We start from the raw sequence: 23602 nt of genomic DNA, 5'->3' as shown, positions 1-23602 counted from the left end.
ACACTGGGATTGGTTGTTAAGACCTGGCTTTGAGTCCACGTTCCAGTTCATCCCAAAGGTGTTGGATGGGGTTGAGGCCAGGCGTCTGTTGTCATGTTGAAACAGGAGAGGGCCTTCCCCAAACTGTTGCCACAAAGTTGAAAGCACACACTAAAATATCATTGTATGCTGTAACATTAAGATTTCTCTTCATTGGAACTAATGGAACACAACTAGATCAAAAGCACACAAAAGGTATGTGTCCCTTCAACCATCAAAAATCTATAACAGGATTTTAACCCGCTATTACTTCCAATATGATTGACATGTATTTTAATACACAGTAAACTAGTCCACTAAATCTGTAATTTACCTACATGAAAGCACATTTATTTGAAAACCACCTCAAATACCTGATATAGAGTACAGTTTATTGCTCGAAAAAATAGCACTTTACATGGCCACAACACACTCCTGTTAACAGTTCAATATCAGAAAACTGAATTCAACTGGCTAAAAGAAGAAAATCACAACCTTTATGGCAGATAGAAGTTCATTTGTTGATTAATAAACACCTGACGTTATGCTTAAGTTTCACAAATAATGAATTTGATGACAATAAAGGGGGAGATAAGCTTAAAATGACTGAAATGTGCAATCTGTATATCTTTTCATATTTCTCTAACTGGACATCGGAAATTTACAAGAGAGGGGAATAAAGAGAAAACAGAGCTGTGAGTTTTGTCCGATATGTCAGGGATTGGGAAGGATGAAAAACTGCATTTTATTTACTCGATTAGAACAGGGATGCAAAAGAGGATTTCTCTCGAGGTACCAGCTCTTTTAGGGGACATAGGGTAATCAATACGCAGGTATTGGGAATCACCATTTGATCTTTTCACCAGAGCTGTTTTAAAACTCGAGACTTTAATGTTTTTGCTTTCAAGAATCAAATCAAGTCTCACAGCAGTAAGTCGTTTTTGCCTTAAATCCAACTTACCACAAATCCAAGTCTTAAGTCTTCAATTCTGGGGCTGGCTAAAGAGAAAAAAGGAAGTGATTATTTATATGGAGAGCCACTGAAACATGTGAGGATGCCTAGTGTTTGCAGGTGACAGAAAATACTTATTTAAAGCTGATATTGTTGTACACAGTAAGGGGGTCTACACACTCAGAGGCAAAAGAAAGCACCAAAGTTGAATTGCAAACATGGTAATAACCCCCCCCCCCGTACAAACAGGTGTCACTAGATCTGCAGCACTGTTGACTAATTACAGGCAGTCTGCTAATGATTTGAGGATGATACCAAGGTTGCCAAAAGCCTCCCAACTGCTCCAGGACCAGCCGTATGTTGCACAGTTTTAAAGAGATATGCATAGAAAACCAATTCCCAACTATTCTCTGTGCAGTAATAGACAATTACATTATCAATATGTCTTACTGTTTATTATGAGACACACGGTTTTGTTGTGAAAGTGTTCTGAGGCAGAATTGAGATTTTTGGGTTAAGAGCACAAGTGCTCTCAGGGGGAAAAAAATAGTGTACATGTTAGAATAAAAGGAAGAACAAGAAGTCGCTCCCTGTTCATCACAAATACATTTGTTCCCCTTAGCTGGTAGATCCAGCCCTTTTCAACACTGTATGTCAATGAGTCCATGTACAGTGCTTTACAATTAAACCAGCAATGCAAAACAACTTAACACTGTTTGACAAAAACACACTTTTCCTCACAGGCGTGGAATTGATTTTGTCCTGCGATGAAAACCAGACATAGTAAGAGCAGATGCAAGTGATTTTTAAAAAGAAGTTTTTAAGATGTGTCAGTTCTCTGCTGTGACTGAGTCCCAGCGTCATGGCAGCGATGGACAGCAGAGGGGACGTCAGCTGGTCACTGCTCCGTGGATCCAGCTCTCCTCTGGATGTGGGAGATCTCCAGTATGGGCATCAGCAGCTGGAAAGCATCCTGGATGTAAGACGCACTGTTGGATGCCTGTGAGGAAAGATGATTCATGATTGACTCATATCAAAATGTAACATGTAACACAGTATTTTAATATCTTTCTGAAATGTCCATATTTGTGCCTGTAAAGCCCAATGACACAAATGCAGACAATCCAACTGCAAAACATCCTCCATAACATCTTATTTAGGCTCTTCTTCAGCCTCCACAACCTTTTTCTTCAAGGAGGAAACCTTTCTACCAATGATGTGAGATAATTTCACTTGTTCCCAGCACAGTTTCCCCTAATTATCTGAGGACTTTTCTAGAAATAAAAGGGTGAGTACCAGCAGAATGTAGATTGCTGCACATGTATCAAGAAAATGACACATGATTTTAGGAAATTCTTCCAATCACTTAATTTGTACTGGAAACAGGTGAGATAATCTCCGCCCCTTTACAGAGGTTTTAAATTATTTTTTGAAAATAATTGGCTAAATAACTATAAATTACTATATACATTGCCGTGCAAAAAATCCTGAATCAAAATCTAACTGGGATGTAAAGCATCACATTTTTGAAATATTCCTGAGATGATGAAAGGCTACTTTGTTGATGCTGCTGATGAGTGAATAAGAAGTCAGCATCAATGACTTGATGAAGTTTTAAATTTTGGACTCTTAATGTGCAGATTTGCTTCCTCTGAACCGTTGCACACAATGCAAGGATCTCAGTGTTTTCTCTGTTCACCTACAGGAAGTCTTGTGACATCCATCTCATGTAATCAGGAGATAGTGAAATCTAGAGTTGTGTGTCACCTGCATAGCTACGATGACTGATCTTGTGTTTGCCAATTATAGAGCAAAACAGAAGCATACAAAGATTAAAGGTCCAAGAATCAACCCGCAGTGGAATTCCATACAGCATGTCAAATTCACTAGAGGTGGAATCACCAAAACTGTGAAACAGCGGAAAAACCTTCACATGTCCAACAGGAACAACTACACATAAAACAAACAAAAATCTGTTTAAAACTGACTGTGGTACTGTGTGTGTTTGCATCGGAAAGTCAAATCAAATGTTCTTTTTGAGACATAAAATGGATAGGGATAAAACTGCAATAGTGTGACATAGATTTAATTACACTGTGTGTGCATTAGGGCTGTCAATCCCATTCGAATTTCATTCCTTATTATTTTTAATATTCAAATTATATTCAAATTTCTAATGCTCAAATTTAGCCTATTATTAATATGCACTATGTACTTATACCATGTATACACAGGCTTAAGCATCGCCAATGCCACTATCAGCATGTGGTTGTTATACATTCTGTCCACTAGATGGCATTCCAACATTACCAATAAACATTTGGAATTAGACAGGTGATAGCTTTCTTTCTAAATAATAATTAAGCTTAGGCACAAAATGAATAACGTTGTCAACTTTTTTTTTTTTTTTTTTCCTGTCTGTAATCGCCTTTTGGTGGGCAGTTGGTAAGCCCCGCGATGAGGAGGAGGGAGGAAAAAAGATGTCATTCGTGCCTGCTTCAGCTGCAGTTCCTTGGACTGTAGATCACCTAGCTTGCCAGGGTGTTATCAGGGTCGCTTTCTGCCATTTCTGTTACATTTCGGATATTATAATGTTAGAGGTTGACGTTAACACATTGAACGTGAAAACTTTATTGTTCATCAGAGGTGACGAAGCATTTCGTTTTCACATGCGGGTAGGCCAAGGCGAGAAGGGCGAGATTCGCTAATGTCAGCCAGCACATTTATAAAAAAAATAAAATAAATACACATTTGAATAGTAATTTCAGCATTTGATATTCATTTTTTTTTTTTACTATTCAATTTATACTCGACTCACGAAATTGGTTCCAACAGCCCCAGTGTGCGTGTGTGATGAGAGTGCTGTAGTACTATGACACAAACCTCTAAAAAGACTCCTGTTATCAGCGGGTTGAGGACATCTCCCTTCTCATTCGACTGTAAAACAGAACGTTTAGATTAAATTACAATCAGCTCTCAGAGGAACAAACAGCAGCAGTGAAAATGGGTCATAATGACAAAAGCAGTTTGGGGAATGAAAATGCTGACAGCAGCACGTATGAGAGTTTTGCTGCCGTATGAAGTTTGACAGATAGACCAGAAAAACGTGGGTGGAAACAAACAGAAGGATGAAGTGACTTAAAGATGAGAAAATGCCGGAGGTCACCGAAGATCAGATTTTCAGGGGGTGTTAAGTTACTCTTTATGGTGCGTTACCTAAGAATTTTCATGCTATGCTAGTTATTTCTCCCAATGCAAAACCCAGTTCTTCTGTTTATGTTAAACAAACCACTGATTTAAAATTCATTGCTTCCTGTGAGGTACAAACAAGCAGACACATTCAGCACAGCAAATTGAAAAGCTGATTAGCAGTTATTGATAATTATTGATAATACAATGTTATGACTTCAGGTGTGTCCTCATAGCACCATTAAAGGGGCACACATTGATTTAGTGTTGCATGTTCATATAGTTGGGAGACTGCATTTTCAAAATTGAAGCAGCAGAAGTTAGGATATAGTGACTTAGTCCCTAGTATGGATCAAGCTCCAAAAACACTGGGTACTACACTTCCCATAAAGCATTATGGGATAGCGGCATAAAAAAAACAAAAAAAAAAACAAACACCTAGTCAACTTAACCTTTATTACTTTAATGGTTCAAAATAATGTGATGATGATGGTGATGAAAATACTCAATAATCCCACACTCAACAAATTCAGCAATTTGGTTATCAACAGTCTTAAACTGTCTCCAAACAATGGCCTGGACGTACAGTATTTCCTATATTCAGGTGAAATGTCTAATTGCAGGACCAAACTCTTTGATACACAGAGCTACGTTAGAATCATCACACTTACCCCTGCAGTTGTTAAGCAGGATGTGAACTTCTTGGAAAGTAGTGAGATTTCTTTACACAGGACAACAGTTAACCTGAGGACAGACAACATGAAAAATACAGACGTTTAGTTAAAGTACAGATGAAACTGTGAATTTCTACAGTGCAGCTCTTGCAGTGTCTCCACACACGTTCAAAGAGAAAATCCATGTAGCCTTACTGTGACAGAGCGCCGGCCTCAGTGCTGCCGTTGGAGAAGAGGATCATCTCGGCCAGTTTGTGGAAAAGCTCGATGGATCGAGCCGTCAGCTCCGCCAGACTCCTGATGGCTGCAGCATGAACCTCCTGACAAAATTCAAAATACACACACACACACACGCCCGCCCGCACACACATGCACACGCACACCTGAATGGACCAGAAACCGCATGCAGAGGAAACTTTGTGGACTGAAACAAGAAACATACTACAAAAACATCCAGCAGTGTGTTAAAATGTTAAGATTTCTTAAAATAATAAGTCAGTTTCACTCGTTCCAAATACAACAGGCTGCACAGACAAAAGAACATCTCGCTTTTACCGTGAAATTCACAAAAATTTAAGCCTTGTAATAAAGCTATGAGTTGAACCTGTTAGAAATAAGCGAGGAGGTCTGATAGCAACCAATGCTTTCCTCCTTTGTAATGTTAAATATTGATCATGGTTAATATCAGCATACCTCTACAGAGAGTGTTTTCTTTACGTCCTCCTGGCTCTCTTCCTCTTCCTTCTCTGGTCTGGTCATGTCCGTGATCTGGCTGCAGGTGCTCTTACAGGCCTGTTGGAAGGATTGCTTAGGTTTGTGAACCACCAGTTGACCACAATAAAAACAAGAACTGCACAATCTAATGGAATCCAAAACAACAGCCATACAATAAATACTACCTCTGTGACACTTACAGTGTCATTTTGTTTCCCATCTAGACTGTGTCAGACAGGGTTTGATTCAACTCTACAGTACTTTGTGAGGCTGAAATTTGTGATAGCGTTATATTTGACTGGATTATACTGCCACATAGTCCCGTTATTTTGTCCAGCCGCATCAACAGCACTACAAATTGCGGCCTCGTGAATGACTCAACAAAAACTGAACAGGAATCCGATCCAAAACACAGGAATTTTCGAATCGAGGGTCTAAGGACGCAGGGTGTTGTATGCTGTAAATATTGTAAAGCCCCTTGAGGCAAATTGTGAATTGTGATGTTGGGCTATGTAAATAAAATTGACTTGAGCAGAAATGTGTAGTTGGTACCTTGCTGAGTTTGTCAGCTGTGGCAGTGACACTGAGACCCTCCAAGGCCTCCGTTAACTCCCTCTCAAACTCTGAGCCATCTTCATCTGGAATTGGAAATGTACAATCAATAGTACAGTCAATCAATCAGTTCTGGTGTAGATGATGCTGCATTCGTCTTGCAGTGCTGGTATTTTTTATAGAGACATTACCTTTCTTCTCGTCCACTTCCTCGTCATCAAACTCCACCAGGGAGAAAGAGTCCTTGATGAGATCCAGCTCTTCTCTGAGCTGAACCAGCTTATCTCCTGATAGAGTGGTCAGCACCGACTTCACCTACAGCACACACACACACACACACACACACACACACACACACACACACACACACACACACAAAAATCAACAACAAAGAAAAACTGTCACATTTGAGGCTTTTACCAGATGCTATTGAATGATGTAATGTAAAACGACGTCTCAGTATGGCTATTTAGCCGCAGAAGATGTCATATTTTAGAATGAAACCCCATCAAACCTTAGCCTCGCTCTCTCGAGACAGAATCTCCAGCGCCTCGAGGTGAGACAGACCCTGAAATTCATCAAACAGCATCCCGTAGTGAGCGACCACCTTCTTCTCGGAATCTGACCACTCTGTCTCTGCTGTCTGCAGCTCCTCTCGCTCCTTTGCCTCCCTCAACACCTATGAGACAGAGAGAGATGAAAAGTTGAAGGAGACAATCAGGAGTAAAGCAGTTTAAGTCAGCTGAAGTTTGTTTCTGTTTGTTTCACTTAACGCTGATAAAACACTCTTTAGTCATTTCTTTGTCTGTCTTAAAGCGGTTGAAACCTTCAGAAAATCTACTTTGTGGAAATAAAATTATTTTTGAAAACTGTTTTTATTTACATCTTGTGTCATCTTACTTAATTTAGATTCACTGAGATTAACTTTGTTTAGTCTTTTGTATTTTATTCAATTCTATCAAATTTTTTAAATTTCATTTTATTCTCATTTATTTCATTTTTGGCCATAAACAGACATAAAGAGGTAAAACAAGATGGATGAGATGAGATTACAAACTGTCTTTATGAAATGCTGATGGTCAAATTTAGACTAGATTTAATTAATATTCCAGTCCCTCATCAAACATAAATATGTAGCACTTTTAAAATGAGATCCTCGTGTACATATTTGACGATGGTCTGCCTACCTGAGACAGAGTGGAGTTCCTGTTCATCAGTCCTTTGGTCTTCTTAAATCCGGGATCACCTTCTGCTATCACATCCATCGTCTTCTTCCCGATGAACTCCAGAGCATCCAGCCCGCCCGTTATCACCGTTTTCCCCTGTGTGAAGAAAATATGAAGAGCCTAGTTATCCACAACAACAACGCCTGCAAAGGACTTACACGACATATAACATATTTAATGAGTGAATTAACGAGTTATCAAGGAGGGTAAAGACTACATGATACTAACTTTTAAAGGTTTTGTTGTTAGCTTGGTTGCTGCATCAAACTGGGCAAATACAGATGCATCAATAGTGACCTGAAGTTAAAAAAACTATACTTGGGCTGGGCAGTTATTCTCTGGTGAGGAAGAAATGGAACAAGGATGATGTTTTAGCAAAATGGCTGCACCTGTTGAACTAAACACACATTTTAAAAATTCAAAACAACCTGGCATCGTGTCATACTAATTTTGCTGATATTAAGTGAAAACTACATATTTCCAAAATGTCAACTTTGGAAATACGGTTTGTTTTTGTTGGCACTGTCTGAAAGGTTTGGAAAAGGTTCTCAACCCACAAAGGAAAATGTAATCCTTTATTTTTTTCAGAAATCACCAAAACTGGACCTGATAACACAGAGTCATGCTCACATTTACTGTCTTGGAACATTTTTAAAAGATTAATCACAAGTGAACTGGCTTTAAATAATAGAAAATAGTTGAGAGTAACTGGACAACAGCATTGCAATGCTACCATTTCTCAAGAGCCGTACATTTTCAGTATCAGTGCTCCACACAAAACCTACTCTGCTCTTTCTGCTCTATGAGATATGAAAAACTGGATGTTTAAGATGCACTTGAAACATGTGAACATCTCTTTCCTCCTTCCAAGGAACAGAAACAAAAACACACAATATTTCTGCTTACTGTGCTCTGGACGACGCTGGTGAGCGACGACAGCATTCCCATCGCACTTCCCACCACTGCCGATCCATCTCCTGCTGCTTTGTCTGTCTCGCTGCTGGCTTCACCTGCAGGAGAAACAAACACAATACATACATACAAGGTTAACACAATATGGAGACAATATGTGATGTGTGATAAATTAACTCATATTCATATATTTCTGTGTACAAGGAGGGTAGATCCATGATGATTGGACCAGTTAACCCAGTGTTGTGCCTTAACTACACAAGACACAACATACAGTAAAGCCTCACCCTGCTCTTTCTGCTCTTCCTCAACTTGCGCAGAGAGTTCGGTCGGACTGGGGATACCCAGCGACGTCTCTGCCTTCTCTATCACATGAGTGAGCCCTTGGCCTGGACGAACAGGAGAGACAAGCAGCATGTATAGTATAGAAGAAGTCTGAACGGTAACAGGCAGAAAGACGGTGAGGTGAGTTTTTTGTTTTTGGAGTGAATTCAAATTATTTCTTGGACTCTTCTTTGATCACTTTAGTTCAAGTACAATTAACAACATAAACCAGCACACATGCATGCAAACACAAAACTACATTTACCTTGAAAAGGATAAATCTAAGGTTCATAGAAATGATTTTTTAGGTTCCAAGAGGGATCTCACATAACTGCATAGTAAATCTGCTGAACTATTAAAGCTTTAAATAAACAATATCCCATGGCATGGTACTTTGTTTCAAACGAAGATGTGGAACAAGGCAAGACAAAGCTTAAGCATGTGTTTAGATGACTGGCTGTAGTTTTTTAGGACAGCTCTCCAAGTAGACAACTAAAACTACCACCATACACATTCTATATAATACACAAAGATTGGGTTAGGTGGTCTATACTCACCCACAGTGGACACAGTAGCTGTTGCTGTGGATAAGATGGATTTGCCCCAGCTGCCCCAGTATCCCCAACCACCCTGAGACACAGTGGACTCACTGGACATCTGAGAGAGAGGACATGAGGATAGAGGGGATGAGGACGGAAGGAGGAGGAGGGAAAGAAACGACAGAGAGAAAACAGGAGACAGAGGTCGTGAATGAGTAAGAGAAACAGAAAGACAAAATCAAGGACTTTTGTACACACAAACAAGTGACCTTTGGTGTGACCCTGGGGCTGGCGGACAATTCAACTGATACACGACGAGGCTTATCAATAGTGTCAAAACACTTGCAAAAAACTGTAGCTTGTTTAAAATTCACAGTTAACACTTGAATAGTCATGCTAGGAAAAAGGAGCAGCAATCAGAGTCCCTGAATGATGGACAGAGGTCTGTAGTGCCTCCCAGGGGACAAATGATGGAATATGTAGTGAGCAGTGTGAGAGACACTTCAGATATTATTTAGTTTATTTAGTACAGTAGTATTTTTTGCTGTACTTTAGGGTGTGCGACTCTCTGAGCTGCCATACCAGATTGTCTTCAATGAAGTGAGAGTACTTTCAATGATGGCTTTATAAAACTGTTATCAAAAAGGTTTGATATTTTCATGAGCATTTCATCAGCCAAAGTGTTGACCAAGTGACCAACGCCTAGATGGAAATTACAGCTAAATGACCTCTGAGAAAATGTTATGCAATATTTGTCTAGTTAAAGGCATATGCTCTCAAACGAGCATTCCCCAAGAAATTCTCTCTTTACCATTATTTGTTTTGTCTCGTATTAACAATAAATATCTCATCAGTGCCTTTGGCGGTTGCTCCTCTGCTTTCGGCCTCTCCTCAACTTCGGCTGCAGGTTTGGCGTCTGGTCTCCTCCTGGCTTTCCTCGTCGGGGCCACGTCAGTCGAGATGTCAGGTGTGGTCTGCGAGGAGCTGTCAGGCGTTTCGGCAGGAGGGGCATCCCGAATCTCTGGTGCCATCTCTGAACCCTCCGCTGCTGTAGCTCCGCTGTCTGACATCTTAATGTCTCAGTACATGCCTGCACAGTGAAAATATAACAAAGGATATAGTTATTAGTCAGATAAGTATCCAATTAAAGTCCTGCATACAGTGTGGCGTGTTGATATTGAGAGTATCGAATGCTTACAGACCAAGCTGGGAACAAAATTAAAGTTTAATTTCAGTTTTTTGTGGGCTACAAAACAAACCTGCAGAAGTTAATGCAGAGCTGGTTTGTCCTGAAGAGAACCGAAAACAGGATTAGTTGAAGATCAACTTGAAGATTTTGAGGTGACAAGGGTTTTTTTTTTAAAACACATGACTAAATAAACATAGGGAGACTGTTAAAAGTTTCCAGCTGGGATGTTTAAAGAAAAATCAGATCCTTCTTCCACCGTTCGCTTCAAACACTCTGCGACATTTAATGAATTCGTTCCAGGAGTCAATAATACAATAAATATGGTAATAAAATGATGTAATTCACTGTTTTGGTGACTACATACATTTCCCTGAATGCATTTCAACTACACCCAGGGATCAGCAGTCAACTCTTCAGCTGTTGGTTATCTGTGCAGCTGGAGGGAGTGTTAGTTTTAACAAAAGTTAAAACCAATTCAGTATATTGTATATACTGTGTATCCACATCGCTGTGCATGAAAATACTCATTCCTGAAGCAAATGCATCACATATACATCAGGAACAAGAATTTATATTATTATATACATTACATTAACCTCACATTCAGATATGTAAGCACCATTATCCATTAGCTGTTAGTATTATTGTAGTATTGTAACTAGTCTTAGTGGCATTGTTATTCAAGCTTTAACTACGGGTTGCTAGAGGCTTTGATAAGCTAATGACTCAGTCATGCATTTGACAATATGGCTAAGAGGAGTGTTAGGTTCTTTTTTTTATTATTTTTACCAATATAAGTTGTTTAAATAATTATCAACGCATAACTTAGTCGGAAAAACACAACCTACACTGTGATACTTCTGCTATAAACTGACCTTTTCTCCTGTCAAAGTCTTGATGCTAGCAGTTAACGTTACCCCAGTCTGCTAACAGTTTCCTTACCAAAACCAAGACAGCTTTATCGTCTTTACTTCGGTTGGCACTTCTGTTTCTACACGTTAAACGCCTTTTAGTTTTCCTGTAAACAGTTTACTCATAGAGGTTTTCTCACTCTTTTTGTACATCAGGATTAGCCACGTCACATTTTGTTGTCACTGTCCAGGTCCAACAGCGAGCAATAAGTTCCGGTTAGCATCTTCGAAATAAAATATGTTTTTTTTTTTTTTTTTGACCATTTGGGTTTCAACACAATTACTGTAAAATAAAGATCATCGGGAAAATACGGTAAAGTGGGAATCTGTATCGGGACAGCAATTTAAGCAATTAGACACATCTGAAAAGTTTGGTGTACATTTAGATGTTATTTGACTGTTTCAGGGGTGACAGGTGTTACGATTTTATTTTGAAGGAAAACCCGCCATACTACCGGTCTCTCTCTCTCGTTAGGTAGCTTGATGCAATGATTCACCACGTCAAGTAATGCAGACTTCCGATGCCTTCAAAATAAAATAATTATAACTTCCGGCAAAACTTAACTTTGGGTCTCAAAAATAAAAGACATTAATATTTATTTGTCGTTTGTCTTCCAGGTCTGTTTTTAAAAATCAAGTAATTCATTAATGTATTTATTCTAGAAAATAGAAATGCAAATGACAATTATATAATCAATACATACTTATACACAATTAATTAACATAGTAAAAAAAATCATATATACTATATTCAACAAAAAATACTATGTATTTTCACAGCTTTCCTATTATAACACATCTGTCTTCTGCAAGCAGTGCTTGGCAAAACATTTCCAGGTTTGGACATATTGGGCATGTCACATGTAGCCTACAAAAATAAATCTTGTCCATCTCAGTTCGTAACTCACAGTTTGTAAAACAAAGAGAAGTCTCTGCCTTGTAGTTACAGTGATTGTTCAGCCTTCGTGCTTAATAAAATGTTCTACATTAATCCAAAATGTTTTGTGTATAAGCAATGAAATAAAACAAATAGTTTGAAAATGTGTTAGATATTAAATATACAAATACACGAAAATATTAGATGAAAAATTATAATTATTATCATTATTAAGTATTACATAAGCTATCTTTAATTCAACACTGATTACACAGTATGTATATACTTTCCCAGATGAAGTCACCTACCTGAATGGGAGAATTGAGAACAAGCCACGCCCACTCACTCCTACCTGAAGCAGGAAGTGAACGGACCGCGACGGAGCGTGTTTGCTTTGTTTGAGGGTAAACGCTGAATAACAGACTGAAATAGGAGTAAGAGGAACATATTTCAACATACACCAAGTTACAGGGATTGTTTGTTGCTTAAATGTCGGTCGAGGATTTGTTGTTTTGGTCGCTGTCCGAGCAGCAGGTGAGAATCACTGGCTCAGATTTGAGGTTTTGGTGAATTTGGTGTTTTATGTGTTGGTGTCCTTCTTCCTCAGGTAAAATGTGCTCGATACACCAACGTTATGCCAGAGGAGCTTGGTATTTACTGCTTAATAACTGTATTATAAAAATACTATTTATTTAAATCAACTATTCCTTACACAAATTACCAGAACAGGACTGGTATTTATGCCATAACTCATTAACAGTTATCTTCACTGCTTTATTGGTTTTGTTTTTTTAACCAATGCTTTTATGACGCACTGAAAAGTCAAAGGAACCAAATCAAATTAACAATATTTCATCTAAAAATCTTTGCTGTAAGAGAAACAACTTCAGACAATGAAAACAGGACATGAAAAGTCACTAAGTCAGTAACTAATAAGATATATTATTGTAGTTAAAAATATGCAATGAAGCAAAAAATCAAGAGTGGTAAGAAAAAGTTTCAGATTGAAAATGTGGTTTAAATGTCACAGCTAAAACTCAAGAGATTTCTACATTTAATTAAAAATGAATCCATGAAAGTAGTATGTCCTGAGGATTCATGTGTGTATGTTGAAATACTGAAAAGTGCAATAGATAAAGATTTATCAAAGATGGACAGGACTATAGATTATGAAGACACTAGCATGTAAGTGTCTACAGTCCTGTGTTGCTGCATCAGCCTTTATCGTTGACTCTTCCTGTTTTGCAGGTTTGTCTCGTCTAAATGTGAGCTGAAGCTGTAACTCCTTTTGACATGTTACCACTTCAGAAGCACCACCTGTCACACCTGCTTCTCTCAGTCCTGCTGCTCGGTGGCTGGACAGCAGACGGAGCTCAGAATGGGTCAGAGGCGGAGGCGGCGTCCTCCATGCGGCTGACCAGCGTCCCCTCCAGCGGGGACCTCGTGGTGAAGGAAGGATCCAGCATGCTGATTGAGTGTAACGTGACCGGAGGCCACAATGACATCAAGTGGTACAACTCTAAAGGACGTGTGCTGGGTGAGGACACAGGTAGGAGAAGGAAACGCTGTGCTGAGAAGAAGTTCATGAACAACTTTGAGGTTTTTTTACATAGTACATAGTTGTTTTATATGAAAAAAGTAAAAAAGAACGAACACCCAACTGTAGATGGTGGCCAAGGCAAAAAACATCAAAGTAAAGTAGTATGTACTGTGTTCTCAGTATCGTTAGAAAGCTTTCATCAAAGCGGAAAAATCAGATACCACGCCTTCCCTTAATGTGCATTTGTAATGTACAAACAGGTGCATTTAAACAGGGACACAGTCAAACACCCCAGTAGTCAAACAACACACTTCTAAACACTTCTAAGCATCGATTTGGTGATATTGAGGATTTAACATTAAAAGTAGGCTCAAACTTGTAAATAATTGTAAATAATTCCACAAGCAAATAGATAAGACAGAAGAAAGGAAACCACTCCCAACAGTAGAAACCCGTAGAGAAAACGGTACAGTACAGTACAGTGGGAAACAATGCAACACAATAACATTTTGTACAGACAGACTTTTCTACAGATCAAAAAGATACATAACTTTTGGTGTCAAAAGTAACAATAGTCAAAAAGTTATCCGTACCATACTAATACCAAAATGCTATTTTAATCATAAGAATAGGCTATATGTAATAAAATTACAATAACATGCATACATAATGACACAATGTGTTTAATTTTACACTGAATACTTATTATTATTATTATTATTAGTATTATTATTAGTATTAGTATTATTATTATTAGTATTATTATTATTATTAGTAGTATTATTTTGACATGAAAATGAACTTTCAATAACATTTTGGCATTCAGTCCAGTTTTCAGGTATCAAAAATGCTGATATAGCAAAAAATATTGCTATTTATCAATGATTTCCTCCCAATTCCTCAATATTTGTTATCATCCCAGCCCTTGTTGGAATCGCCGTCATGAACCGTTATCAGTCGAACGCTGTGTCAGTCTAAGTTGTGCTCTCAGTAAACTCTGACGCCACAGTGCACAAGCAGTTTGTGAGTCAACACTAATGCAGTATTATTGTTGTTTGTTGAATCTAATCTCATATATACAACCACTTTTATCTCATCAGGTAGTGTTTTGTATGCTCATTTTTCAAGTAAAATTGAAATTATATTAGCGTTAACTGGGTTTCTTGGCCAGTGTAAACATTTTTGATGCTGCATTACAAACTGCTTGATGGAGGAGATGGTGAGAATTTTCTAATCCGCTCTTAATGACGCTCTGTTTTCCCAGTTCTCAACTCACATCTCTAAAGTTTCTGGTAAAACTAAAACTGTCTTTGTCTTGTTGTCTTATGTGTTTTGACTCCAGGTGGGAAGTGGCAGATTCAGGAGAATGGCGCCCTGAACATCACTGTGGTCTCCTTCGAGGACCGCGGCCGATACACCTGCGTCTCCTCCAATGGCGCCGGCGGGACCAAAAACTACACCGTCACTCTGCGTGTAGCCCACACCGACAGCGGCCTGGGCCTTTACTACGTCATCATCTGCCTGGTGGCCTTCACCATCACCATGATCCTCAACGTGGCGCGGCTCTGCATGGTCAGCAGCCATCTCAAGAAGACGGAGAGAGCCATCAACGAGTTCTTCCGCACCGAGGGCACAGAGAAGCTGCAGAGGGCGTTTGAGGTCGCCAAGCGCATTCCCATCATCACGTCGGCCAAGACGCTGGAGCTCGCCAAGGTCACGCAGTACAAGACCATGGAGTTTGCCCGTCACATGGAGGAGCTGGCACGGAGCGTTCCTCTGCCGCCGCTCATCCTAAACTGCCGCGTGTTCGGGGAGGATGTTGTGGAGACGGTGAACCCGGGGCCTCACACGGGGCCTCACCCTACAGAGCAGGTCGGGGCGTCGGCGTCTGGGAACAGACAAGCTATAGGCCCGCCCTCCTCCGACAGAAATGGAGAGGAAGAGGAGGTGTGTCAGGCGCTGCTGTCAAGCGAAAGACAAGGGAACAATGGAGGCGCGGACATCAAAGTGTCAGTCCACACGGTTTCTGAGAAGGTCGAGGAAAAGGACACGGAGATGTCCTATGAGAGCAACATATAACCTCAGTCTGAATCCCATCAGGAGAAACACATTTTGTCAAGTGTAAGGTGTCTAACTGCAAGCGCTTAGAAAATCAGCAGAAAATTGTGGGGTTGGTTATCATTTAGATTTTTGCGATTCTAGTTCTGCTTATCGATTCTCATTTTTAGCGAATCCTGACTCCATATCTTGTCCTACTGTTTGAGTAAGAAAGGAAACCACAACACATTCAAAGCAAAAACCAGCTTTGTTTCAAGGCGATAAACAGTCCGTATTGGCAGAGTGCGATATAATTCTTTTTGGTTAAAAGGTAAAGTCAAGAAAAATATACATATTCTCTCTTGCCATGTCCAAGTTGGATTCTGGCTGTTTTCCACTTGTTTTTCCTTGGGATGGACGTCCTGGCGTCAGCTGATCTTTGACATCATGACTACATCTACATCAAAATACTGCGTTCTATACCTGCTGAGTCATGTTCTTCCTCTTTCCTGCATAAAACTGTTCATGCAGTGATTACGTCTTTTGTCAAGCTTACTGAAGTCTCACTTGTAAGCGATTGCTCCCATCTGCCATATCGTTAACACTATACACATGCACTGACATATGCCTATCTCGTAACGTTGAAGGAAGGTCAACTTTTGCTTTCAGGAATCAAAAGTTTCTGAACAAATCCTCAATTCTTATAAAATTGTAACTGGTACCAAATCAAACCGGCATCTCAATAAACAGCCGTAGAAAATTGTACATGGCTCAGTGATTCTTGTATTCAGTGCAACCCCTTAACATTTTTAAGATTATTTTTGGGGCATTTTGCCTTTATAGGGTGCAGTGGAGAGTTAGACAGGAAACCTGAGGGCAGAGAGAGAGAGACGCAACAAAATGTCCTAGCTGAATTTGAATCGGAACGTTGCAGTTATGCGATATTTGTCTTAGACCAGCAGGCCTCTGTGATGCCACCCAGCTCACTTGTGATTCTCTGTGATTTCAAATAAGGATTAATGATGCCTGTAAGTTTGACCAGAGCCAAACTGCATCGACTCAGCTCAGAATTGTGTATTTCCTCTTGTCTTAAATAGCTTTTAGTTTTAGTTTTCATGTTTGTGTAGTGCGTTGCCCTCAACTCTTTACTCTTTGGGTTTTTCTGCACACAGCTAGCGTAGCAGCAGATATAAGAGCTCTTTTTCCTCCTTCAGAAGACTCCATTTGCTGCCGTTCACTTTGACAGTCGGCTTTCAAAGAACAAAATGTGATGAAATATCCACATTTCATTGTTTTCATGTCATTGCTTCCTATCAATCACCTGACACTCAGAGGAAGTTTAAGACTTTGAAATAATGCCTCAGAAACATGTCGCTTCACAGACTTGATTGCCATCTCCATGTCTCTCTATTCGGGTCTTTGATTGTCAGGACATCAGTTGATTACAGGCTGGGTTTTACTTCAGAGTGACTGTTTTAATAAAAGAAGTAAACATGTTAAAAAAACCATAATTAAAATGTTTGAGGGGATTTTCAAAAACGTTGCAGAGTAAACACCAAGCTTCCAGCTACTTTTACCTTTCAGAGACAGCAGAGGAACTGAAATATAAATGTGATTATTTTTATATTAGAGCTCCAAAACATTTCTGCTGTGATGGAAAATGTCATAAATATGCAGATATAATCTATCAGATTTTGGTGTGTGCATGCCTGGAAAAGTCAGGGACTTTTTTTTTTTTAATGAAGGTGATGCAGCAGTTTTTCTCTGTGTTTATAGTGACATTTGTAAGTTACATTTGTAAAGACACGCTTCACTATTCTAATTATTAAGCGTGTCTTTACAAATGTAACTTACAAATGTCACTATAAACACAGGAAGGTAAATAGTGACCCGTTGGGAGCAAGTTTGTGTGTTTTGTGTAGAGGTTTAAATGTATAAATATGAATACTCAGACTGTCCATATCCTGGGTTTGGTGTCGAATAATATAAGCATGTCCATCCCTCACAAGGCTTAAAAAGTCACATTTGACCATGTTTTAAATGCTTGATAGTTTCTATAGAATCGTTTTGGAGCGTGTTTCAAGCTCTTGAAGTAAAAGACAAAAAGAAAGTCCTTCTCAAAATCACACGGAAACTCTGTTGTATCTGTTGCTATGAGGAAGTTTTAGAACCTAAGAACAAGGTCAGAGGCCAAAAGAAAAGAGAAACCGGGACAGCAGCTTCTTTACTGTGTCTCAGAGGGATATGTAAGAAAATTGTATCATGTAAGGTGTGCAATTTGTGAATCAGTTGTAGAACTTGATAACTATGGTCGAACAAAAAGTTTTTTGATTAATTGTGATACTATTTTGTACTTTGAATTTTGCTATTATGCTGCTGCTGCGTGAAATGGTTTCATAGGTGTTTAAAGAGATCCTAAAGAGGTCATTCTCAGGTTGAAAGGGAATGTTTTTTCAGACCACAAGAGAAAAAAAAATCCTATAATTGACAGTAATTAAATATATACAATCAAAAATGTGCAGATGTTTGTGTGCTGGTTATTTCTGCCCTTTCAGGTAACACTGCTAATGAGCCACTGGGTGGCGCTGTTGGGTAAACCATCACTTCTTTATATCCGCTACAACATTGGTGCATTCACCACCTAAAACACTCCTGAAGGGTCGTTTTGCACATTAACAGCTGTCGATGAACACTTGATATCATTGTTAAAGGACCAGGGAGAGATTAACTGCTGAAGTGTTACCACATCTCGGGCAAAGCGTTGCTTTAAGTTCCAGATTTCACCGTCTTGCTTGGATGAAGTACTGAATACAGTTTGAACATCTGTAGTTGTTTGCTGGTTGCCATTTCACAGTGACTTGAGAGGAACGTCATAACGTGGGTAAAGCTAGAAAACCAGAATAGTCTTAAATATACACAGTGAAATTTCTACCAGTGCATATACTCATCATCATTTAAATAGTACTTAAACTGAAAACAGTTGATCCAAAGTCCTTTATTCAGTTCAGAGAAAGAAACAAAGAAGTGTAAAAAAACACTAAATGAAAAAGCAACATCTTCCAGAGTGAACTTTGATTTTTCCTGTAATTCTTCTTTAAGCATCTGCTTGTTCCAACACTTAATTTATGCTATTAGCTTAGCTCAAGTTGAAATATTCAATATACCGGTATTTGGAAACTTTGGGATCTCTCCTAGAATTTACAATAAAGTATTGCGGGTTTGAACAGTGGTTGTCCACCCAAAAGAGTTTGTGATGCTGGACCACCAGCAGAGTTGATGACTGCCACCAAAACGGAGGCGTATTATAACATTACATTTAAATTGCATCCTTGTCCTTTTTTTTTTTATCTTTTTGGTTCTTTTTCCTCTTCATCTGTAACCACAAACTCTTTAACATTTCAACATTTAGTTCTTTCAAGTTTTAGTTTAGCTTTGTGCATATAATAAAATAAAACAAAAGAGTAAGAAATATACAATAACATAAGAAAATGCAGAGGTGGAATGAAAAAAACCCTGAGGGCTTGTAAAAAGAACCCACCTAACATTGAAATTAAAGATACAAATTTACAAACACACATAAATATCTTTAAAATATCTTAAAGAAAGAAGAGAATACAATTTCCAAACAAAAATACCTACAGGAAGAAAAAAATAAACCAAGGATTACAATAACATATATTTGCACTGCTTTCATACACTGTATCATACCTCATTTACATAGTACTGTACTCCATCAAGAAAAGTTGTTTAAGATCTGTTTTAAACATCAGAAATGAGGAGTGACTGCGTGGTGAAGCAGAAAAGCTGTTCCATGTCACTGGACCTCTGTACCTAATTGAAAACTGGCCAAGGCTAGTTCTATAGAACTGACTAGATAGAAGGTCTGGTGTAATAACAGCGGATCTGAGACCTAGTTGAAACTGTGAAAGGAAATGGGAAGTGAATTGTTAAGAAAAGCAAAGTTTGATTTCAGTCTGATCTCCAACAGCACTTTCTGATCCAAACAGCTGATGTCTGTTGGTGTTATACAGTGTGCAGCCAAGTTGCGCTTATGCGTAGGAATACAGTTAAGAAAATACAAGTTCTACAGTTGAGAAAATGTAGTTCCAAAGGAAATGGCTGTCTGACACGTGAACTGATATTGATTTTTTTCAGTAGGCCTTCTTTTAGGTGGCTAAAATACCTCATACAGCCCCACTTCAGAAAACCCGAACTTTCCCTTTAATCTCCTGGAATACAGCTACCAAAATGTTACAGCCTGCCCTACCTGAGAAATAACAGTTTGGAGAGCAGCCCAAATAACAATAACCTTGGGCCTCTGTGTTGAATAACTCAAAAAATGCATCCTTCTTCCCTTTCCTGTCCTCTCTGGAGGCCAGCTTATCTAAATAGAATTGATTGGTCCGAGCGATCATTCATCATGCCGAGCCAAAGCAGACGTTTAAGGAGAGAGGGAAGGAAGATTGTATGGATAGGATATTTTCAGCGGGCCCTCAGTGTCATTGAGGTAATTTAACAAATTGATGAGGCTAAAAAGGACGGCGACTGAATTTGTGTGTCTATAAGGGCAATACATACATACATATATATATATATATTATATATATATACACACACACACATTTGGACCAACTAGTGTGTATGTTGAGTGTGTTTGCATGCAAGACAGAGCCTTCTACAGACTGGTATGTGTGTGTGATTATGCATACTTACATAAATGAATGAAGCCTGTCCGTGCAGTAAATTTGGGCCTCTTGTATTTAAATTGCTCATAAAATCGGGTCAGAAGAAAACTGTCTCTAATTGCATTTTATTTCTAATCAGCCTGAAGGAAAAAAGACAGGAAAAAAGCCAAGGACAGTAGATGATGAATTAGATGAAACGATGAGAGAAGTGCTCGTCATATCTGTTCATTAGACGAGAGGACTCGGTGCAGATGCAGCAACCGTGATTAGCTCTGCTGTTCCAGCTGTGTGTCTGTGTGTTTACTTTCGTGATTCACTGGCATGATCCCAAACATGGTGTTATCCTCTCAGCTTTGAGATCAATTGTACACTGAACACACGCAAACAAAGGTATTTGGACACCTCGACAGTACACCCATATCAGACTTTAAGGTCGACCGCTGATGTTGGCTAATAAGGCCTCACAGACTGTGTTCCAGTTCGACCCAAAGGTGTTGAATGCAGGCCAGTCAAGTTCTTCCACACCAAACTGGGAAAACCATTTCTTTATAAACCTGACTTTGTGCACAAGGTCATTGTCATGCTGAAACAGGAAAGGGCCACACACAATATAACAACAATAATTGCATGCTGTAGTAGGATATTAAGATTTCCCTTTGTTGGAACTAAGGGGCCCAAACCATGAAAAACAGCCCCAGACAAAAAGTACACAAAGGTATGTGGACAGGGGTAGTATTGTCCACTCTGTGCTGGATGGAGTTAGTACAATTTTCAACTCCATCTATTTCCATATATGAAAATAGATTTTTTGTCGGCCTGTTGGTCAGAGCGCTGCTTTGGTCCAGACTGAAATATCTCAACAACTATTGAAAGGATTGCCATGAAATTTACTTCATACATTCATGGTCCCCAGAGGACTAAACCTACTGACCTTGGTGATCCCATAACTTCTGATCTTGCGCCACCAGCAGGTCAAAATGTTCACTTATCCAGTGAAATATGTCAACATCTGCTAGATGGACAGGCACAAAATTTGGTACAGACATTTACGGTACCCGACGAATCTTAATGACTTTGGTGATCACCTGACCTTTCATAGCGCCATCATCATGTGTCCAATACTTTGGCTTATGACCAAATACCTGCAAAACTAATAACATTCCCATCAGCCTCAGCTGTACTTTGTGTTTGGTGTTAATTAGCACGTGTTAGCATGTTAACATACTAAACTAAGATGGTGACAATTGTGAACATTATACATGCTAAACATCAGCATGATTGCATTGTGCCTCCCCCCCACCAAAACCTCTCCCTCTCTCTCTCTCTCTCTCTCTCTCTCTCTCTCTCAAAACCTAATGGCGGATGGCCGCCCACCATTGAGTCTGGTTCTGCCCGAGGTTTCTGCCTCTTAAAAGAAGTTTTTTCTTGCCACTGTGGCCAAATGTTTGCTCATGGTGGGATTTTTTGGGTCTCTGTAAATAATGTTATAAAGAGTACAGTCTAGACCTGCTTTATAGGATAAGCGCAATGAGATAACTTCTGTTATGAATTGGCGCTATATAAATTAAATTGAACTGAATTGAAATTGTCACTGAGAGAATGTTAGCATTCTGACATTAGCATTTAGCTCAAAGAACCGCTGTGCCTAAGTACAGCCTCACAGAGCTGCTGGTTTAGCTGCAGACTCTTAGTCTTGTTATTCATTGTCTATTTTCTCTCTTCTTTGTCCCTAATGAAAAACACTTTGTAATACTGTTTTGAAAAGTGCTATATAAATAAAGTTTACACAGGCTACTTGTTTTACATTAAGATAGCTTCAACTGTACTCTGTAGTATTTGCATTCAGTCAAAGCAACCTATTTACAGCAAATTTTAGGTTTCAAGCTTACATGTCCTTATTTTCAGATAACCTCCAACAAAAATATGCATCAGGGAATGGTCCAGGTGAGGTCAAACAGCATGTATGCTAACAAAGGCACTGTGGCTGACCTGATTCTCTGCAGGGTCTAGCTGCTACAAACGGCCCCGCTGTCAGGCACTAATGGGAAATAATGGCTGCAGAAGCATCACAGTGGCGGGCTGGGCTTGCTGGGGACTGGGGTGAAGGTATTGGGGTCACATCTTCTGATGGCTCCTTGCATCCTTGGACAGATACGTACTGCACAGAGAGAAAACATCTGGAGGGAAAATGTGAGAGTGGTGAGCAATGACGTTGGCCAAATGAGGTCATATGGAAAGGTTGTGACTAGGAGGAAGTCAGTAGGACTGACTGTGCTTTGAAGTTGTAGGTCAGTCTCAAGGGGGGCACTGGACCACTGCACCATAAGACTGTACTTTACTGGGACACATCATCATCATTCTGCACATTGTAGGTCTGGGTAGGTCTGAGTGGTTATTTCCCAACAATTTTTCCTTCCTTAATGTAAAACCTCATGAGGTCAAGGACAGGTGTAAAAAATAATGCAATGCTTTATTTTACAGGTCAGTACTTTCCTAATAATTTTCTAGGAAGTTTTGTGGACTAAGTATGAAAATACCTTGACATAAAAGCTTAATTTAAACAAAAGTAATCATTCATCTATTATTGATTTATTAATGAAAACTATATTCTCCATATATGCTGAATTGTGTGCTTGGCCGTTGACAAATTTTGAATTTTATATGTACACCAGATTTGCTACACTAGCAATCAATTGGAATTAATCAATTGGAAGTGCACCAATTAAACAGTCTCTTTTTTTCTCTATAATCAGCACAAAGCGCTGTCTAATTGCACATCTGGTAGAAAGGTGCATATCAAAATGAAATCATGTAAAAGAAAGTGCTGAATTCCCACACACTGTCAGCATTAGAAATACAATGTATCAGTCGTGGACCTTTGTCAACTTCTTACTTCGAAATGTTGCATTTCTAATAAACGTTGTGCAGAAAGTGTGTGGGAATTCAGCACATGTCCTTATAAACACTACAAAATTACATAGTTCTTCCCAGGAAACTGCTAATTATTGCGAAAGTATAGACCCATGAAATACTGTTACTGAGAATGAAGGAGTTAAGGAAAGAAAACCATGTGTGACATGTGGAAGTGTTCGTGTCATCAACATCCAGTGGGAATAATTCAATCAAGGCTGTGAAATAGCCTTCATGGCATAATAGTGGATGCTTTGATTCAGAAAGGCAAATACACTTCTAATGATATCACCCACAAACATCACTTTTGCATCAGCAGCATGGCAATAACATTCAGCTGGCAGATTTTTCCT

The 23602-nt window shown here is 39.2% G+C and overlaps 2 protein-coding genes across 8 annotated transcripts; one reads left to right on the top strand and one right to left on the bottom strand.

The window, feature by feature from the left end:
- Positions 1-389: 389 nt before the first annotated feature.
- fam114a2 (family with sequence similarity 114 member A2) lies at positions 390-11422 on the bottom strand. Of its 5 annotated transcripts, XM_044221471.1 has the most exons (15): positions 11232-11409; positions 10360-10389; positions 9958-10190; positions 9119-9218; positions 8525-8626; positions 8232-8335; positions 7287-7421; positions 6614-6778; positions 6291-6414; positions 6100-6185; positions 5527-5625; positions 5029-5153; positions 4831-4903; positions 3854-3907; positions 390-1970 (listed from the first exon to the last, which is right to left on the bottom strand). In XM_044221471.1, exons 3-15 carry the CDS (start codon positions 10168-10170, stop codon positions 1869-1871), a joined length of 1482 nt encoding a protein of 493 aa, XP_044077406.1. In that variant the 5' UTR covers positions 10171-10190; positions 10360-10389; positions 11232-11409; the 3' UTR covers positions 390-1868. The 5 variants fall into 5 exon arrangements, with proteins under 5 accessions (XP_044077406.1, XP_044077407.1, XP_044077405.1 ...); XM_044221472.1 differs by lacking the exon at positions 10360-10389 and having other exon boundaries at positions 11341-11422; XM_044221470.1 differs by lacking the exon at positions 10360-10389 and having other exon boundaries at positions 11165-11409.
- A 976-nt stretch (positions 11423-12398) lies between these two features.
- Positions 12399-18171, top strand: LOC122888539 (microfibrillar-associated protein 3-like). Of its 3 annotated transcripts, none has more exons than XM_044223120.1 (3): positions 12399-12611; positions 13386-13614; positions 14960-18171. In XM_044223120.1, exons 1-3 carry the CDS (start codon positions 12567-12569, stop codon positions 15694-15696), a joined length of 1011 nt encoding a protein of 336 aa, XP_044079055.1. In that variant the 5' UTR covers positions 12399-12566; the 3' UTR covers positions 15697-18171. The 3 variants fall into 3 exon arrangements, with proteins under 3 accessions (XP_044079055.1, XP_044079054.1, XP_044079056.1); XM_044223119.1 differs by having other exon boundaries at positions 13386-13626; XM_044223121.1 differs by having other exon boundaries at positions 13326-13626.
- Positions 18172-23602: the final 5431 nt, after the last annotated feature.

This window comes from Siniperca chuatsi, linkage group LG14 (genome assembly GCF_020085105.1).
Source record: "Siniperca chuatsi isolate FFG_IHB_CAS linkage group LG14, ASM2008510v1, whole genome shotgun sequence".
Taxonomy (NCBI): Eukaryota; Metazoa; Chordata; class Actinopteri; order Centrarchiformes; family Sinipercidae; genus Siniperca; species Siniperca chuatsi.
This window is presented reverse-complemented; position numbering and strand designations above follow the sequence as displayed.